General features: G+C 25.7%; 1 protein-coding gene across 1 annotated transcript in view; it reads right to left on the reverse strand.

Moving 5' to 3' along the window:
• Positions 1 to 2057: 2057 nt before the first annotated feature.
• Positions 2058 to 21448, reverse strand: part of LOC117176065 (coatomer subunit beta') — a 74266-nt gene continuing 54875 nt past the window's right edge. The window contains exon 9 of the mRNA XM_033366069.1: positions 2058 to 2353. Within this exon, the coding sequence (XP_033221960.1) occupies positions 2318 to 2353 (36 nt within the window). The 3' untranslated portion in view covers positions 2058 to 2317. The remainder of the gene's footprint in view (positions 2354 to 21448) is intronic.

The following is a 21448-nucleotide window of genomic DNA, read 5'->3' on the forward strand; positions in this document are numbered from 1 at the left end:
TACTTTCTTTTTTAAATTAAATTTATAAAAATGTTTTCAGAAACCTTTCTGTCATTTTTCGGAATCTGTTCATTTTATAAACAAATTATATAAACAAATTCACATATAAGGCATTTCTAAGCGGAAATAAATCATTTTTCTTCTAATCTTGATGCAATAATATTGCCAATAATGTTTTCTGAAAAAATTGTATGACACATTAATATTTTGTTATATTTATAAACAAATTATATAAACAACTGCACATTTTAGGCAATTTCGGGCGAAATAAATCGTTTTTCTTCTGAGTTTGCTGAAATTATACTGTTAATGATGTTTTTTCTTTAATGATTCGCTATAAATTAATATTAGTTTATTTTATCAATGAATTATATAAACAAATGCACATTGCAGGCGTTTTTAAGTGAAATAGTTTTTTCTTGTATATATTTTTTAAATTATATTAATAAAGATATTTTCAGAAAACTTTCTGCCATTTTTCGGTATCTGTTCATTTTGTAAATAAATTATATAAACAAATTCACAGATAAGGCATTTTTAAGCGGAAATAAATCATTTTTGATTCTAATATTGATGCAATAATATTGCCAATGATGCTTTGTTAAAAAATTTTGCTACGCATTAATATTTGGTTATATTTATAAACAAATTATATAAACAATTGCACATTTTAGGCAATTTTGGGCAAAATAAATCCTTTTTTCTTCTGAGCTTGCTGAAACTATATTGCCAATGATGTTTTCTGACAAAATTTCACTATAAATTAATATTTATTTATTACATAAATAATAAATGCACATTTCAGGCGTTTTTAAACGAAAAGAAATAATTTTTTCTTCTGACCTTGTTGAAATTATATTGTCAATGATGTTTTCTGAAAAAATTTCGCTATGAATTAATGTTTATTTTATGAATAATTCATATAAACAAATGCACATTTCAGGCGTTTTTAAGCGAAAAGAAATCGTTTTTCTTATATTAAAAAAAAATGATGTTGACAATAATGTTCTCAGAAAAAGTTTTGCCATTTTTCGCTATTTGTTCATTTTATAAACAAATTCACGTATAAGGCATTTTTAAGCTAAAATAAATAAGTTTCTCTTCTAATCTTGATGCAATAATATTGCCAATGCTGTTTTCTGAAAAAAATTCGCCATGAATTAGTAGTTGTTTCATTGATAAACAAATTATACAAGGTTTGGACATTTTAAACTATTTTTTCTTTTTATAAAAAAATTATATAAACAAATGTAAATTTTAGGCATTTGTGTACAAAAAGCAAGCGTTTTCTATCGTATTTATGTTGAAGTAACAGAACAATAACGATATTATTGTATTTGTATATGTTAATTGTTTTTCATTCAATATTGAAGAGGTAAAGTGCATTTGCTTACCTAATTTGGTAAGAAAAAAAGAGGCGTGACGAAATGTCATATAGACAATTCATTGTCAATATAGTTTAAAAAATTGCAAAAGAAAAAATTATTTCTTTTTGCCTATAAATATCTGCAATCCACATTTGTTTATATAATTTATTTATAAATAAACAAGTATTGATGGATGATTAAAATTTTTCAGAAAACATAATTGATAATATACTTACATCAAGGCTAGAAGAAAAACAATTTGTTTCTGAACAGAAATATACTTTGAAGACGAATAACCACTAATGTAGATTATTTGTTAATACAATTTATTTAAAACAATTAACTTTACAATCCAACAATTTTTTTCTTTCTTATAACTCTGTGCATGAAATCCAAGTGACGGGAAGCAAATGCAAAATTTTCTCTACGAGAGAAAAAATGAAATGAAAAAATCGACACTTTTTGTCCTGTTTACATAAACATGAAAATTAAATAAACAAAAAAAAATCGACACTCACTTCTTTCTGCAAAATTTTGTACTGAATTAAAAAAAAAACCCTAGTTGTTTAAATAGGGTTTTCCATACTTTAAAAAAACCTTTTTTTCAGAAGTGCTCAACCGTTTTTTTTAATTTTCTAAAATCAATGCAACTACCCCATTACAAATAAAAAAACTCTAACAAATATCATCTTTTCTCAATTATATTAACAATATATTTAATTTGTAGTTCCATTTTTGCGGTTCCTCTTTATAAAGATTATACAATAGTAATCATACAATTAACTTATGAAAATGTGGAATACGAGCAGACGATGCGCGTATAAGTTTACAATTTTTTGTAATACTTTTCAAGTCCGTTAATAATATTATTACAGGGAATGAATTCCGCCGGGCTATCAGAAAACGAAATCTGTATGCGGACAGGACGAATCGACAGCATTATTATTTCACTAGTCATCCAGAAGATCGTCATCTAGATTTACATCCTGTAACAGAAAAAAAAAGTTTAATTAATATCACGATGGTCCGGCAAGATGCATTTTTAAGAACAATTCCTCAGAAGGATTGGTCCAAAAAATAAAATTATAGAAGTCAAAATAGAAAAAAATAAAAACTTCATTTCTAAATTTACCCGACTCTTTCCTAACCAAGTTTTCATTTTTCCTAACCATAAATATTCAAAGAAGAACATTGTAAACTTATATATTTGTAATATAAAATCTTTTATAAATAAAATAAAATAATTTAAAACAAAAAATTAGATATTTATTTCAAAAACAAAAATTAAATTTTTACCGTGATCGGTGAATTTTCAATCCAAAAGGACGAAGTTTCAATTTAAAAATTCCATTTTCGACTAAAAAAATTACTTTCATACCAAATATGTGAATTTTCCAAAATAAAAGAAGTAAAAATTCTTCTTTCATTTTCGAAATTTTAATCTTAGAACACACTTAAATTTTCAACAAACAAATACGATTTTTTAAATAAAACACTTAAATTCTCAAAAAAATAATTAAATTTTTAACCAAAAAGATGATTTTTTTAAACTAATTAGTCAAGATTTCAAACCAAAAAGATTAAATCTTAACTAAATAAATATTTAGAAGCCAGCGGCATTTTTTACCCGAGAATATGAATTTTAAAAAAAAAGTTGAATTTGCTATAAAAAATCTAAAAGCGCATATTCCAACAATAAAAGAAATGAATTTCTATAAAAATAGTTCAATATGTAACAAAACAATTAAATTTATAATAAAATGGTTGAATTTTCAATTTAGAGTAAGGATTTCTAAAAAAAATAACTTCCAAAAAATAATAAATTTCTACCATATATATGAATTTGAAAACGGAAAAAACGAATTTACAACCAAAAATATTTATTATCTAACAAAAAAGACGTTTCTTCAACAGAATATATAAGCTATTATTACACAGATGAATTTTCAACAAATATAGATTTTCAATCAAGAAAGAAAAAAAGTTCAACTAAGTTGTTTAACTTTCAAGCCAAAAGAAAATTTTTTAGTAAAGTAGTTTAATTTTCAATAAAACAGTGGAATTTTCGACCAAAAAAGCACTTTTTAACCAAATAGTTAAAGTTTCAAAAAAATAATTAAATTTTCAAACAAAATATTTAAATTTACAATTTTCACAGATAACTTCCGAATCAAATAATCGAATTTAACACAATAGAGATTAAAATTAAACAAAAGCAGTTGCATATTCAACCAAATAATTAAATTTTTTAGAAGACAGATTAATTTTTAACAGAAAACGATGAATTTTCCATCTAAAAGGATGCATTTTCAATAAAACAGTTCAATTTTCGAAAAAAAGGTTGACTTTTTATCAAATAACCTGAATTCTCAATAAAATAATTAAATTTACAAAAAAATAATTTAATTATTAAAAATTAATTTAACTAAATACTTTTAAATTTTATCTGCAAAGATGAATTATCAACCAATTAGTAGAAATAAAAAAAAGATTAAAGATTAAAAAGAATTTTTAGAAGACAATTGAATTTTCAACCTGAAATGAAATTATAATAATTAAAATTATAATTATAAGGAATTTTTCAATAATATAATTAAATTTTCAACTTAGAAAAAGGAACTCTCAATAAAAATGTAACTTTTGATATTTCAACCAAAAAATTTGAAATTTCTAGTAAGATATGAATTTTAAAACGAAGAAGACGAATTTTTAACCGAGAAGATTAACTTTTTACCAAAAAGTTAAATTTTGAGTAAAACAAAAAGTAATTTTTAACAAAATAGTCAAATTTTCAGTCAAAGAGATAAATTTTCAACAAATACAGATTTTTTTAGTCAGGAAAAAAAAGTTCATTCAAATTGTCAAACTTTTAACCCAAAATACGAATGTTTGTAGAATATTCTGTACATAGTTTCGATCTAAAAGGACGAATTAAAAAAAAAAGTTAAATTTTCAACCAAAAAGGATTCCGTTTATCAAATAACTTGAATTCTTAAGAAAATAACTCATTTTTTAACAAAATACTGCAAGTTTTAACTAAATATTTGTATTTTCTAACTATAAAGATGCGAATTTTCAAACAAACGAGATTAAAATTAAAACAAAAACAGTTGAATTTTCAACCAAATAGTTAAAATTTTTAAAAAACTGTTGAATTCACAAAAGAAAATGACGAATTTTTAACAAAACAGTGTCATTTTTGACGAAAAAGGATGAATTTTTACCAAAGACTTGAATTTTCTATCTAAAAAGATGAATTTTCAACCAAATTAGTCGAATTAAAAAAAACTTTATCAAAGAATTTTTAGAAGACAGTTGAATTTAGAACCCGAAAAGTTAAATTTTAAACAAAAAGAAAGTAATAGTGTATATATCAAGTAAAACCCGAATTTTTAAGAAAATAGTTGAATTTTCAAAAAAAAAAACTATTGAATTTTTAAGAAAATAGTTGAATTTTCGACCTAGAAAAAGGAATTCTCAATAAAAAATATAATATTTCAACCAAAAAATATGAAATTTCGAACTAAATTGATGAAATTTAAAACCAAAGACGAATTTTCAATCAAGAAGATTAACTTTCCACCTAAAAAGAATTTTCTACAAAACACATGAATTTAAAAAAAAAACTTGTAGGATCTTTTAAAATCTTTCTAAAATCCTTTAAAATCATGGAATTATTTTTAAACTCTGCAAATTTTTGGAATCTTCTAGGACTTTTCAGACCTTTCGAAATCTTTGAAATTCTTGTGAAATATTTTGAAATCTTTATGAAATCAATTAAATTTTTGTGAAATCTTTTGAAATCTTTTGAAATCTTTCTAAAATATTTATTGAGATCTTCCTTTGTTTAATATTCTGAAATCGTTTAAAATCATTTAAATATTCTAAAGTTTTGAGATTGGCGTGAAATATTTAAAACACGGTGTACTAGCCTTTTTGAAATTATTAAAATATCAACACGTAACAAAAAAAACGTCTATTCGTACCGAAATTGCAGCGCAAATACCCGCTTCCCTCAGGAATTTTTACCGACAAAATCCAGCTATTCGTAAAAAAATTGGTATACGTAACCGCGGCCTATTTTAAACTCTTTTAAATGCTTTAAAATATTTAAAAGTCTTTGAAATCTGGAGTATTGTACCCTTTTTAAAATCTTAGATATCCTAAAAATCTTTTGAAATGATATTCCTCATTCTAAGCATGATACTGAATTAACATTCTCAACCAATAATTTTTATTATTTTTAAAATGGATATAACCAAAAATGTATAATTTTATATTTTACGTGAGCGGAGAAGACATAAAAAAACTTATAGAATCAGGGTTACCAGATCTGAAATTCAGCTCGAACAGCCTTTAAATAATATTGTTGACATCTTCATAGTATTTTGGGAAATTTTCGAACAAGTCAGCTGGCTTTATTTTATACTGACTAAGAGTCCAGCCGGCCTCGAACGCGAAAAACCGGCCATAATTAGTACAGTCGTACAGAAAGCGCCTTGAAATCTCTTTATATATTCTATAATCAACTAAGGATAAATTCTATCTTAATTTAATTTTTTATTTTTAGCAGTAAGATTTCTTCCAAACGGGATGTTTATTTTATAATGGACTAAAAGATTTAAATTACTCTTCACATTTCAATAAAAAAAATGTTTTAAAAGCAAAAAATAATTCAAATTCAAGGAGAGGATTATTATTAGTAGCATTAACATTACTATCCTATGGCCAAAGTATTAATAATCATAATTTTTCAACAAAATTATTGATGAAATTCCCGGTTCGCAAACATTTTTCACGGCCAATGAAATTTAAAAAAATCGAAATCTGTTCTAACCATCTTTTTATTTAAAGTAATAAACAATAAACAAAAAATTAAAGCATTTAAAGTGGACCTCTTGAATTTTAAAAGTTTTTCATTAAAAAAATTGTATATTTAAATTCTCAAAAACTTACACGTACAAAATGGAAGATACTCGCACTTTTTAATTGAAGAATTTTAAATAGAATGCAGATAAACTGAGAAATTTGGAACTGCTATAAATTATAGAGTCCAAAGTCCAATTATTTTCATTTTAAATAGTTTAAGCATTCTTGAAAAGCTTGCAAATTTTATTTCAAAACCTTGAGAAATATAGAAGTGTTTTAAAATTTTTGAAATTTAAAATCATTTTTGAAATTATTTCGGAACTTTTAAGTGTATTTTAAAATGAATTGAATTTTTCCTACAACTTCCAGAAAATCCTAAAAAAAAATTTATAAATAACAATAGAACACTTATTAATTGTAGAAAAAATAGGTTTATTTTAAGAGATATTTATAAGTTTTAAAAGGATTCAAATTAAATATAGAACTTTAAATGATTTCAAATAATTGAAAGGAAGTTTGTGTACCGACAAAATTCGGCTATTCGTACCGAAATTTTAATGCAGCTACTCACAGAAGAATTTAAAACAAAATTTAGAAATTTGCAGACTTCCAACCAAAAATTTAGAATCTTTTTATGAATAGTGAAAGGCTTCAAAAGAATAAAAACATTTTCTTAAGATTCCTAGGAAAATTGAAAATGGTTTTTCATTTTGAAAAATTATTGTAACAGGTAATTTAAAAAGATCTTAAGAGTTATCCAAAATTATCAAAAAAGAAACTGGAAGATTTTAAAGATTTGTTGTTGTTCATTTGCAGGATTTTCCCAAAACTGCAGGAAAAATTCGATTAATTTAAAAATATATTCAGAAGTTCTGGAAAAAAGTTTACACACTTCGTTTAAATAACTTAAAATCATTTCAAGTTTTTAATTAATTTTCATCTTTTCAATACTTCTAAATTGTTATTTATACGTCAAAACTTAACGATTTCATTTACAAATTAAACATTTTTTAAATAGAACAATTAAAATTGTAACGTTAAAAGTTTAAAAGCTCTTAGAAATTCTAGAGATTCAAAGCTTTCTATGTAAACCAATTCAGTTTCATTTTATCTGAAATTAAATGGGTTAAAAATTGAATAATTTAGAATTTACCAATATTTTTCATTTAATAAAAGCCTTTAATCACGACTATATTATTATGGAGTTATTTTTCAGTTGAAAATATTTTAGAAAGTTTCAACCGCAAGTTAAAATTTTGTAATTACTAAAAAAATTAATAAAAATAATATATTAATAAATTCATTGATTAAATTTAATATCAAAAATAATATAAAGAAATACCTAAAACTTTGAATTAAAAATATGTTATTGATGCATCAATAAATTTGTATTTAAAAATCAAATTATCGAAATAAATGATATTATATTAATTTCAATTCTTAGTAAGACTTTCGAATTGAAACAGTTACAATCTGGAAATTTAAAAATTTTGAACAGATTTAGAATCGTTTTGTCAAATCAATTATTGTTTAGTATTTTATACTTAAAGTACAGACTCATTTTAAAATAATTTATTTGTTTATATTTAAGGTTGATACAATAAAATTGTTTTCTATGACAAATTTTCAACTTCAAAAGCTTTTAATTTTTAATTGTTTAAATCTTAAATATTGCACTTTAATTATTTTAAAAACTGTTGAAATCGAACTTGGGCAGATTTTTCTTCTAAAAATTTCCAGTCAAAAAATAAATTTACTGTCTGTTTTTCAAGACTTTGAACCAAAAGTTTAGTAGCTTCTTAGGCATTTTGAAGGATTTCAAAAGAACAGCAAACTTTATTAAGATCCTTAGAAAAATTGAAAATGTTTTTTTTAATTTAAAAAGTAATTTAAAAAGGATACCAAAATTGCAAAATGTAATCTGGAAGGTTTCAAGACAATTTAAGTAAGTATTTTAAGGTATTCCAAGGGATTTCGCCATATTTAAAGAATATTATTAAATCTCAAAGGATTTCAAGGGATCTAAAATATGTTTAGGTATTTCAACGATTTTATTGTTGAGAACCTTAATAGATAAATTTAATTATATGCAAGAGATTTCAAATGACATTTACCTTTTTAAATGTTTTTTTTGTTTTGTTTTACTAAGATTTCAAGGGATTTTTTAAGAAATTCCACAATATTTAAAGAGATATTAAAAATTTCAAAGGGGGAAAAAAATGTATGGGGTTTGAAAGATACCTAGGAATTAAAAAAATTTTAACTTCAATGAATAAATATAATTGGCTGTGTATTCAAGGGGCTTTAAATCATTTATACTTTTTTATTGTTTTTTTTGCGTTTTCCAAAGATTTGATGGAATTCTAAGGGATTCTACAGAATTTCAAGAGTTATTAAATGTTTCAAGGGATTTCATATAAGTTTTTAGGATTTCCAATGATCTTAATGCATGTTTAGTGCATTTTTTTAAATAAAAGAAATTAAATTTCAAGGAAATTCCTGACGATTACAAAGATTTTAAGGCATTATAAGGAATTTCACAAATTTGAGAGATTTGATTAAATTTTCAAAAATTTCAAGGGACCTTAAAGATTTCTAGAAATTAAAATTGTTTAAACTTTCACGAATAAATATAATTATTTATATATTTAAGTGATTTCAAATGATTTATACTGTTTAAATGTTATTTTTTACGGCTTCGAAAGATTCGAAGTGATTCTAAAGGATTTCAAGAGATATAAAAACTTCAAGGAATTTTGTAGGATTTCCAATGATTTCAAGGGATTTATAGAGATATTTGAAAATTAAATTAAATTAAAATAAAATAAAGTTAAAGGTGTTCTTAGTGATTCCACATATTTTAAAGGATTTTCAGGTACATCAAAAATTGAGCTATGACAGGGATATTATTCCTTATTAATTAATTAATTAATTAATTAGTAGCTAAACATTTAGCTGTAAACCAACGAAGGAATTTAGAAAGATTCCTGGTTTAGCGAAAATGAATATGTTTGACCATTTTCCATATACCAGGGATATAGTATAGTCAAACCCCTAATAAGTATAGCTATAAAAGAGATATGAAGAATATGTGTCTGAAGGAATTGTTGGAAGAGCACCGGTGCATTATGAGAGCATCTCTGAAGTTTCAGTTTGACATGTAAATATGTTATGCGTTAATATCTGTATTTTTCGCGGTACTATCTTATACTATACTCTGTTTAGCGAGAGAATACTCAACGTCGTGCAGTTTTTCTGATCCCCGTGGCGCCAATTTTCAAAAGAACTATCTCCAGGGGCACTAAATCCAATGTTCACTGTACTTCTTTACGGTGGAATCTTGAAAATCAGTAAACCCCTCCTAAACTCTACATTTTTATGACAGCCTGCGCAAACTGGATGAAAATGCATCTTTTCCGTTGAGTATTCTCGCTCTCAACAAAGTATATAAACATCTACGTTTGAACATCATTTTTTCTCCGTGTATCTTATTGATCAGGTAAAACGTACGCGCCCAATAAGAAAACTGCTAAAACTGTACACCTCACATGTGTAGATTTTTTGTTTTGTTTTTTTGTCATAAAAATCAGTGGCGGATCATTACGGATACGGCAGTAGCATGTAACTGATACAAATGGAAGAGAGTGAGCTTTTGCAAGACCCTGCAGGCATGTTTACTCGATGGCAGTCACGCTGTATTTTGTTTACAGCCTTGTTGCCATAACACTCCACCCTACGCTCATAAGCGGGCTTGAGTTGTAGCCTGCTGCTAGCTGTACTCGAAGCTCCAACCCAACTTCTGAACAGTTCTTCAGTTCCACCACGTTTGCCATCGTTACTTTTCTTTTGTTACCACGAAATTCTTCAATGTATGAGCAAAATTCAATATTTCAACTCAAGCAAAAGACGGAAAGCCACACAGAGAAAAACTGATGTTCAAACATAGACGTTTGAAGGATAAGATAGTACCGCTTAACATCTGCTATATGTTTTTTTTTGTGTGCAAAAAGAAACATCCAAGATGTAAAGTCACCCGAGTGCAGCAATACCCCATACCTCTATCGGTCACTTGATGAAGCTTTTCGTGAAAAATACTGTCGACATTTGTCGTTCACTTGAAAAAGCTTATAGCCAATGATGATTATCATTATTTTGATCGAAAAAATGTAATAAAAATGCAGTGAATTGTTTGCATAGAGTAAAATAATTGATTAAAGTGCTATTTACTGTCACCTATTTGAAGAAGAAACAGCACTTTCATAAATCATTTTACTCCTTCCAAACAATTTACAATATTATTATTATTATTTGTAAATAAAATGTTAGTAATCATCATTTTTCACAATTTCACATACGACAGGAAATTACATGGAATGACCATTGACTGAACCATCCTTGTTTTATATTGAGCAACACGAATACTGGAAGCAATTTAATTGTTCGGTACAAGCTTCATCAAGCTTTTAATAAAACCCCTTATATTTTATGAAATTCCTTATCACGGGAAAAAAATTCTTGAGGCGAAAAAGTGAATCGAGAATATATTAAACTCAAAGAAAGTTTTATATAAATTGTTCTCGTAATCAGTAATTTGGAAAAAGTTGCTAAGTTCGACATTTGATTATTTCCGACAGATTGAGTATAATTTTATTATCTTTAGACAAGAAAAAAATTTAGTTGTTATAGAAATATATTAACTTACAGTAGTCAATTTTTCGTCTGGTGTCGAGAAAACGAATTTCCCTGAAATCCGTATAATGCATTTGGAGGTCAAGTTTATTGTTTTTCTCGGGTTTCTTAATATTTCAATATAGTTACCGCCTACAAGCAAAAAACTTGCAAACGATTATTACCGCAACACAAACTCTATTTAATATTAACATTCGCGCACATTTTAAGTGGTAAAAAGCGTTTAATTATATAAATTAAATCTGAACTGTCACTGCTCCCGATTAGACTGTCGCCATTTTATTTCACTGCTCCCATAATGCAATGCACCGGTGCTCTTCCAACAATTCCTTTAGACACCTATTCTTAATATCTCTTTTATATCTATACTTATTAAGGGTTTGACTATACGATATCTCTGATATGTGGAAAATGGTCAAAGATATTCATTTTCGCTGATTCAGGGATCTTTCTAAATTCCTTCGTTCGTTTGCAGCTAAATGTTTAGCTATAACAAGGAATAATATCCCTGTCATAGCTCAATTTGTCATATACCTTAAAATGCTTTAAAATATGTGGAATCACTAAGAACCCCTTGAACTTTATATTATTTTAATTTAATTAGATTTTTAAATTTCTCTATAAATCCTTTCAAATAATTGGTAATCCTACAAAATTCCTTGAAATTTTTAATATCTCTTGAAATACTTTAGAATCACTTCGAATCTTTCGAAACCGTAAAAAAACATTTAAACAGTATAAGTCATTTAAAACCACTTGAATATATATTAAATTATATTTATTCATTAAAGTTTAAAAATTTCAAATTTGTAGAATTCTTTGAAATCCCTTGAAGTCCTTGGAAATTTAATAAAATCTTTGAATTTGGCGAAATTCCTTGTAATACCTTAAAATCTTTGTAATCATTACGAATTTCCTTGAAATTTAATTTTTTAATTTTCAAAAATTTACTATACATGCATTAAGATCATTGGAAATCCTAAAAACTTATTTGAAATCCCTTGACATATTTAATAAATCTTGAAATCCTATAGAATTCCTTAAAACCTTTGGAAAGGGTAAAAAAAACGTTAAAAAAAGTATCAATCATTTGAAACCCCTTGAATATACACACTGAATTATATTTATTCATTAAAGTTTAAATCTTTTAATTCTTAGAAATCTTTTTAATATTTTCTTAAGAAAAAAAAACATTAAAAAAATTACAAATCATTTGAAAACTCTTGTATATAAATTAAATTTATCTATTAAGGTCCTTAACAACAATAAAACCGTTGAAATACCTAAAAATATTTTATATCACTTGATACAAAATCAAAAAATTGTCTTCAAACCTTCCAGATTACTTTTTGCAATTTTGGTATCCTTTTAAAATTATTTTTTCAAAATATAAAAACATTTTTAATTTTTCTAAGGATTTTAATAAAATGTGTTATTCTTTTGAAATCCTTCAAAATACCTAAGAAGCTAATAAATTTTTGGTTCGGAATCTTGAAAAAACAGACAGTAAATTAAAAAACAGTAAATTTATGTTTTGACCGGAAATTTTCGGAAGAAAAATCTGACCAAGTTCGATTTCAACAGTTTTTTAAATAATTAATTAAATAATCCTTCAAAATTCCAAAGAAGCTGATAAATTTTTGGTTCGAAATCTTGAAAAAAGAGACAGTAAATTAAAAGACAGTAAATTTATGTTTTGACCGGAAATTTTCGGAAGAAAAATCTGCCCAAGTTCGATTTCAACAGCTTTTAAAATAATTAATGAAATAATCCTTTAAAATTCCTAAGAAGCTAATAAATTTTTGGTTCGAAATCTTGAAAAAACAAACAGTAAATTAAAAAACAGTAAATTTATGTTTTGACCCGAAATTTTCGGAAGAAAAATCTGACCAAGTTCGATTTCAGCAGTTTCTAAAATAATTAATTAAATAATCTTTCAAAATGCCTAAGAAGCTACTAAACTTTTGGTTAAAAATCTTGAAAAACTGCATTTTGTTTCAACTTTCTTGAATTATAGCTTAATGAATAATTATTCAATTGTTATTTATTCGTCAATTTTTTTTCAAAATTTTTTTAAATACACCGTTGAGATTATTGTTTCAAACGAAAAATTTCACAATTTTCTCAGGAATCTTAATAAAATTAAAACCTTGCAAAATCCTTAAAAACATATTTAAAATTTTATTTCGGAATCTTTAAAATCTATCTTTTGTTTTAAATGTTTTGAAATCTTTTCGAATTTTAAATTAAGCTTGAACCTTTTCAAAACTTTTAAGTATCTCCTAAACTTACTCGAATTTTTGTCAAATGAATAATTGTTCAAGTGTTCTTTATACGTCAAAATTCAACAATTTCACTCATAAAACAAAACAAAAAAAACAATTAAATCTGTAACGTTCGAAGTTTAAATTTAGCTCCCTGAAATTTTAAAGATTCAAGGCTTTCTGTTTCAAGTAATTTACTTTCAAATTATTGAGTTTTGAATATTTGATTTATAATTGCTCATTTTAAATAAACACTTTAACAATACTAATTATTCAAAAATTATTTCTTTCTTTACTAAAAAAAATTTTCAATTTAAATAAGGGAAAGCAGAATATATTAGATGGAACCATTATTTGACTCAGATTTTAAATTGTACAAAAGCGTTTAATTATCGATTTGTTAATTTGAATGAAAAACAGTTTATAAAGTTTCAATCGGACATTTAAATTTGTTCAATTGTTAAGGTTTTTGAATTAAAAGAGATCGATTTTTAACGTTAAAATATTTAAATTGTACATTTTCGAAATTCGAAATACATTTCAATTTTTAAAATTATTCAATGTTTTATATTTGCAGTTGATCAACTAACACTTTTTGTCGAAAAAATCAATTGCAAACCCTATTAATTTTTTTATTGTTTAGGTCTTCAAAACTGCGTTATAAAAATTCTTCTGATTAAAATTGTACCCTGAAAAATGAAGACCTAAAATGGAAAATTTTGATAGTAAAAGATTTTAGAATTACACATATTTACACAAAGGCAACTAAATGATTTCATAATTGAAAAGGTTAACAATTTAATTAAAAATTTGAAAACGAGTTTACATCAAAGTTATTTTAAATTAGATTATACCATGTGATATTTCAAGTGATTGGATAGATCTCTCTTTTAAAAAAATTTGTAAAATTCCCGGTCACAAAAATAAATTCTTTTTCAGTTCCCGGTTTTTAAAAATTCTATCATTTCTCGGTTTAGCGTCCACCCTAAAATTACGTTACATCGTTAAAAAGTGGGTACTACAAAAATCAAGGTTTTGAAATTAAAATTCCAGATAATTTCCAGGGTTTTCAAGGGTTTTTCTGCTATTAAAAAAAGGTACCTGCCAATGCTGGCTAGCCTGGAATAAAGGTACTGAACGATATCGTATAAGCTGTATGTAAGTATTGAGGACATGTACCAAAGGTTCCCATTGATTGTGTACGTTTGTGCAAAGCAAAATGCGCCAAGTAGCTGCCTTTTATGACTGGCAGTCTGTTTTAGTAATATAATACTCTTCTAGGGTTACGCACGTTTGCATTTAAGAGCAATGGACCTAATCTTGTACTTTCTCTTTTTTTTCACGGACTAACAGCTTACTTTCTCTCTGCAGAGCGTCATGTTCAAATTACGAGTTACGTCAAAAAATATTGAGCATTTATTTTAAACAATTCTTCAGACTTGAGAACTTCCTGTGGGAAGTAAAAAGACAAAGACTCACCCAAGCTTTTTGAATAATTTTTCATCTTTATGATAGAAAGAGGCACAGAAAATGTATCCCATTCTGTCTCTTTGTCATTTTAAATTCACGGCTACCTTTTTCAATGCCTCTTTTCTATCTCATCATCCTTTATCTATCCACGCTAATCTTTTTCTATCACTATGTCAATAAGAATTTCCGTCTATCATTTTAAATCTCCTCTTCTTTGTATCATCCTATTCTACATCTACCAACGTCTATCTTTTTCCATCCCAATGTTAATCTGAATTCTCGTCGATATTTTTCAATCCCTTCTTCTCTATGTAATCCTATCCTTCTTGTAACCACTTTAATCATCCACAATTTCTCTGTCAATCTAAACTTCCGTCCATCTTTTTCAATCCCCTCTTTCATATCTTATTTTATTCTTTATCTATCCCCGTCAATTTTTTTTCTATCTCTAATTAACGTCTATCCTTTTTAAATATCTCTTCTCTATGTCATCCTTCATCTATTTTTCATCTATCCATTGCAATCTTTTACTATCTCTCTTTTACTCTAAATCTCCATCTATTCTTTTCAATCCTCTCTTTTCTATTTTATCCTATCCTTTCTCTATCCACGTCAATCTTGCTCGATCTCTCTGTTAATTTAAATTCACGTCTATCTTTTTCAATCTCCTCTTCTCTGGCCATCCTATGCAACATCTATCAACATATGTTTCTATCCCTTTATTAATCTAAATTCATGTCTATATTTTTCAATCCCCCCTTCTCAATCTCACCCAATTCTTTATCTATCTAATTTAATCTTTTACTATCTCTCTTTTTAATATAAATCTCCATCTATCTTTTTTAATCCGCCCTTTTCGATATTACTTTATCCTTTATCCATCCATGTAAATATTATTCTATCTCTCTCAGGGTGGACGCTTTAATCAAAAGAACAAAATTCCCAGTTCTTTCCCCCCTTTTTTCCGTTTCGCAAACATTTTTCACTGTCAATGAAAGCGCTTCTAGGGCGGGCTACTGTTGGCTCTCGCGCTTCGCGCTCGATGATGCATTCACCTCGCGCTCCGTGTTTATGTTTACCCCACATTTGTGAGCAAGCTCTTTATTAAATGGTGAAAGCATCGACAACTGTTATTTAGTGATTGCGAATTCTCTTTTGTTAAAGCTCCTTTGGCTTTAACGAACACATTCTCATCATGTGTCTCTTGCTTCGTACTTGATTACATCGAAAATTCGAGCTTTTCTACATTATGTTCAACTCTATTATACGAAATGTATATTATATTTATTTCTATACCTTGGTCTGGAAGAATTGTTAAGTCTTGAAAAAAATGGTATCAAATATTTTAAAAATGCGCTCACTTTTTAAATTTCCGTCAAAAATAGCTGGTTTACGAACTCGTTCTTTCTTTTTAGACCTTAAAAAAGTGTGCCAAAGCAGAGTGAAATCTGTTCAATCTTTTGAAAGTTATCGTGCCTACAGACTACAGACGACATACACCTTCGTAAAAATCGTTTTTTTCTGACTCAGGGGATCTCAAAACGGGGAGATTTGATGCAAATTGACAAAGTGAGATTTTACATCAAACCAGTACTTTCTCATTAAGATGAGAATGTCAAAATTACTCTCTAAAGCCAAAAAAATGTCCATTTGAAGTAATAAAAACCGAGCTTGAAATTAATCATTTATACGGGTGACATGGAAGCTTTTCAACATTCTGTTGGAAAAATATAAATCCAAGTTATAACTTTCAATGCCCTACATTGAAGAATCAATCAGTGATTTGAAAATTTTTCAAAATTATATCATTTTAAGCAATTTTAAGCTACAAACATAAAAAATTCAACGATTACATTTTTTTTTATAAACTGAACACACCCTAAATTAAAAGCTATTTTAATTTTAAATAGTTTAAAAATCCTTCAAATGATTCAAATTTTGTACTTCAAAATCTTGAAACATTTTAATGTTCTTTGACCTTTGTTTAAATTTTTTAATTATTTTAAAAAAATTTTCAGAACTTCTAAAAAAAAATTTTAATCAATTGAATTTTTCTTTTTCGTTGAAATTATTTGAAATTATTTCAAAACTTCTAAAAATTCCTTCAACTTGCTCTCACTTTTTCTAAGAATAATGGGTGTTCAATTATTATTTATATATGAAAATTCAACAATTTCACTTAAAAATAAAATTTAAAAAAAAAATAGAACAATTAAAATTGTAACGTTCCAAGTTTAGTTTTTTTAGTTACTTTTGAATATTTAATTTATAATTACTGATTTTAAATGAACAGTCGGGTATTTCTATAAATGTTAAGTAATTGTTCTTTTTCTTAATTAAAAAATTTCAAATTGAATATTTTAAAATGGAATATTTTAGACTGAAATAATATTTGAAATTTAATAAAACCCTTTGATTATGAATATATTATTTCGAAGTTAATTGAAAATAGTTTATAATGTTTCAATCGAGGTTTTAAATTTGTTGAACTAATACGACTTTTTAATTCTTAAACGTCAATTTTAAAAATTAGGAATTAATTTATATCAATAATTGATCAACTAAAAATGTTTATCAAAAATCTTCGATTTTAAATGCTTCTAATATTTAACTGTTTAGGTCTTCAAACAAATTAAAAACCTAAAATGGAAAATGTTTAAAGTGAATGATATTCGAATGACGCAATTTTAAACTGAACGAAATTATAATTGAAAAAGATCACAATTTAACTGATTATTAAAAAAAAAACGGTTGAAATCAAATCTAAATTTAATTCTATCTTTTTAAATCTTCTCTTATCTATCTAATATCATCCTTGACTTATCCACGTCAAACTGAAGGCTTTGCCGCTAGGTGGCTGACTGTAAAAGTAACCAACAAGTGAAATCAGTCTTCTTGTCTTTGAAATCGCTTTAAATCTTAAATACCCCATAAAAATCCGTGGGTACCTTTGCAAATATTAAATTAAAGTTAAATGTTTTGAAATCCCGTTAAATATTTTTCAGTCTCACGAAATCCTCTTAAATCCTACATCCTCTGAGATCCTTTAAAATTCATGAAGATACTTCTATATTACATTAAATTTTTTGAAATTCCGTAAAATGCTTTGAAATCTTTTAATATATTTTAAAACTATTTAAAGGCTGTTAAAATCCCTGAAAGCGCTTGAAATCTTCAAGATCCCAAAAAAATCCCGTATAATCCTTCGAAATCCGTGAAAATCCCATAACATCTGTCAATCAATATTTGTTGTTTTTTCCAAATTATGTAACAATACAATATTTGAAGAATAACGTGCACTTTGAAGAACACCTAAAAATTATTGCCAACTACAACAATTTTGGTAATTTCCCATTAAATTCCATTTTATATAAATTAAATTTAAAAAAAATTATTTTTACATGCAAAACCTTTAATTATATAAATAAAAAAAGTAAAGAAATTCAGTACATTTTAATTAAAGACATGCAAACAAAACACATCAAAAATCCAATAATTATTATGCAATTACAATCTTTCTTTGGCAAATTTAGTTTTCATTACATTGTGATTGTTGAAATGATTCTACTTTTAAAATTGAACCAGTTTCGGAAACATAAAACTTTTTCAAAGCAAAAATTTATATACGAGAAATTAAGGAAAAAATTATTTGATTTAATCATTTTTAAATGCAATGTTTCTTGGCATTATTCTTATTACTGCGAAAATGTATGTAAGTATAAAATTGATTAAAATTGTATTTGCCTACTATTCAAAAATCTACAGCTGTATAAGGTTTCTTACAATTTATAATAATATTTTTCGTACAAACAGATTATTTCAAAAATAACAAAAAGGAATAAAATAATAACAAAATTCAATTTAAATACATATACGTGTCACTGAAAAATAATTTGTAAAGAACTTTTTACGATTAAAATTTTTTTTCATTAAATAAAAAATTGGTGAAAAATAATTTTTTCGACTACATTGGTATGGTTTTCTCATTAATTGTACTTTGTTAAAATAAAATAATGTTTTAAGATTAATGTAAGATTTATCGATAGTTCTAAATAAAATTAAACAAAATTTAAATTTAAACTATTAAAATTTTTAAATTTTTATTAGTTCTCAACTAAGATATTAATCAAAAAACAATGCTTTCAATTGTAAAACTGCGTACCTACAAAATATTGTGCACTTTTCACAGATTTAATAAAACTCACTGATGAGGGCCACCATTGTATGTCGAAACGTTTGAAACAACTTAATTAGTTTCAATTCACCTGACCCTAAAGCCAATCAATATTTTTAAATTAATTGAAAACTTTAGAATCTGTGGTATCTTTCCGAATATTTTGAAACCCTTTACAATATATCAAAATCCAATTAAATCTTTTGAAGACGATTACAATTCTTTGAATCTCCTTAAAATCATTTAGATTATTCGAAAATCCTCTGAAATTCCGTGAAATCTTTTGAAATCATACGAAATCCTCTAAAATCCATAATCCCCTGAGATACTTCAAAATTCGTGAAGATACTTTAATATTACATTAAATCCTCTGAAATCCCGTAACATATTTTGAAATCTTTAAAAACCCCATAAACCCTTGAAAGACTATGAAAATCGCTTCAAATCTTAAAGATCATATAAAAACTGTTTATAATTCTTTAAAATTCGGGGAAATCCCTTAAAACCTCTAAAAATTAGTTAAAATACTAAAAATTCTTAAAAATTCAATGAAATATTTAAAATCCGTTAGAATCTTTCCGAATATATTTAAATCCCTTACACTATATTAAAATGAAATCGAATCTTTCACATGACATTAAATTCCTCATAATACTTCATATAATTGGAATAATAATCATTTAGAATACCGTACATTTTTTTTGAAATCTTACCAATTCCTCTAATATCCGTGGCTATACTTTTGAATCTTTTAAAATCTCCTAAGATTTTCTGAAATCCCGTAAAATCGTAAAAACCCCAATAAATCTATTGAAATCCATTAAAATTCCTAAAAATCCTTTAAAATCCCATTATAATCCTCTGATATCCTTTAAAAAAATCATTTCTACAAACTATTGTTGGAATCGTCTGAACTACCCTAAAACTTTCGTAACCACTTTAAATTTTTTAAATTCCTTGAGATCTCATAAAACCCTAAAAAGATCGCGAAAACTCGTCAAATTTTGTTAAAAATTTGTAATTCTTTGAAATACTTTGTAGTTATTTCAAATACCTTACAATCTTTCACATTATTTCAAGTAGCTAGAAAGAAATCTTTTGAAATAATCCTTACGTAATTCATAAATTTTTCCTAATCGCATACTTAAAAAAATGGAAATGAATGAATAAATAAAAATAATAATAAATAATTCAATATTCTGAATTTTTAATTGCAGAATTGTCGACTTACTTCCACTTCAGGATAATCTTTGCTGGAGGCATGCAAGAAAATCAAGAAAGTGCGATAAACAGAAGAATAACAGGAAGTAATAAGTAATGTAAAAAAAGAGTTAAAAAAAATTTTAATTAACTAAATATTGAGAAGTGCTTCTCACGGATGAAAGTGAAAATAAAAAAAGTATGTATACACTACTGACAGAAATTTTGGGTAAATTTCTTTTAACCGTTTGAAAATTCATATACTTCAATTCGAAGACGAATATTTGTACAGAAGCTTAATCTACGACTGTGAAATTTGAAATTTTTAACTTCAAATTTAAAGGGGTTTTTCGGCAAAATGAACATTTTGAAATTTTTATTTCTGTTCTTTGATGGAATCGGATTTTGGATTTTTATTTTCACTCTTTTTAATTTTTCTGAAAACGGTATTTAATATTGAAATTCCGTCAAGCAAACAGAGTGGCCGAAAACCATTATTTTGAAAATTCCCTGATTTTTTTCTGATTTTTCTCTCATCAATTTTTCATTTTCCCTGACAATTAATCTTCAAAAACCAGCATTTTAATCTTTTAACATTAATAAAGCAAACTCTTTTATAAACGAAATAAAACAAACAATTCCAGATTAAAATAAAATTTTTTTAATTTATTTATTTATTTCAACCAAAAAAGAAGAATTTTTACCATAGAAGATGAATTTACAATTCAAAATAATTAACTTTCAACAAAGCAGTTTAATTTTCGACCAAAAAAATGACGTTTAAGGAAATAGTTAAATTTTCAACCAAATAGTTGAATTTTTAATCAAACTGTTCCATTTTTTACTCACAAAGATAGATTTTCAACGAAATGCTATAATTTTTAAAGAATAAAGATTAAACTTTAACGAACATTATCAAAAAAATAATAAAATTTTTCAGAACAAAGTTGAGGTTTCTTCAACAAGAAAAAATAACAATCCAAAAAGGTGTTCAAACGGATGAATATTTAGCAAAATTATTGAATTTTCGACTAAAAAAGATAACTTCTTAATAAAATACATGAATTTTTAACAAAGTAATTTAATTTTTCACAAAATTGTTAAATTTTGAAGAAAATGATTAATTTTTAACTGAATAGGTGAATTTTCATTTAAAAGATTTACTTTAAACTAAAAATGGAAAAGCTAAATTTTCAGTGAAAAACTTAATTTTTCAACAAAATAGATTTTCAAACCAAAAAGAAGAATTTTCAACTACAATTATGCATTTTGCAACCAAACGGACGAATTTACAACAAACCAAGTTTTTTCTGAACAAATTATCAACAAAATTGTTGAACTTTCAACCAAGGGGATGAATTTTCGACTAAAATTATGAATTTTCAATAAAATAGTTGAATTATCAACCAAATGAG

Source organism: Belonocnema kinseyi, chromosome 7 (assembly GCF_010883055.1).
Source record: "Belonocnema kinseyi isolate 2016_QV_RU_SX_M_011 chromosome 7, B_treatae_v1, whole genome shotgun sequence".
NCBI classification, from domain to species: Eukaryota; Metazoa; Arthropoda; class Insecta; order Hymenoptera; family Cynipidae; genus Belonocnema; species Belonocnema kinseyi.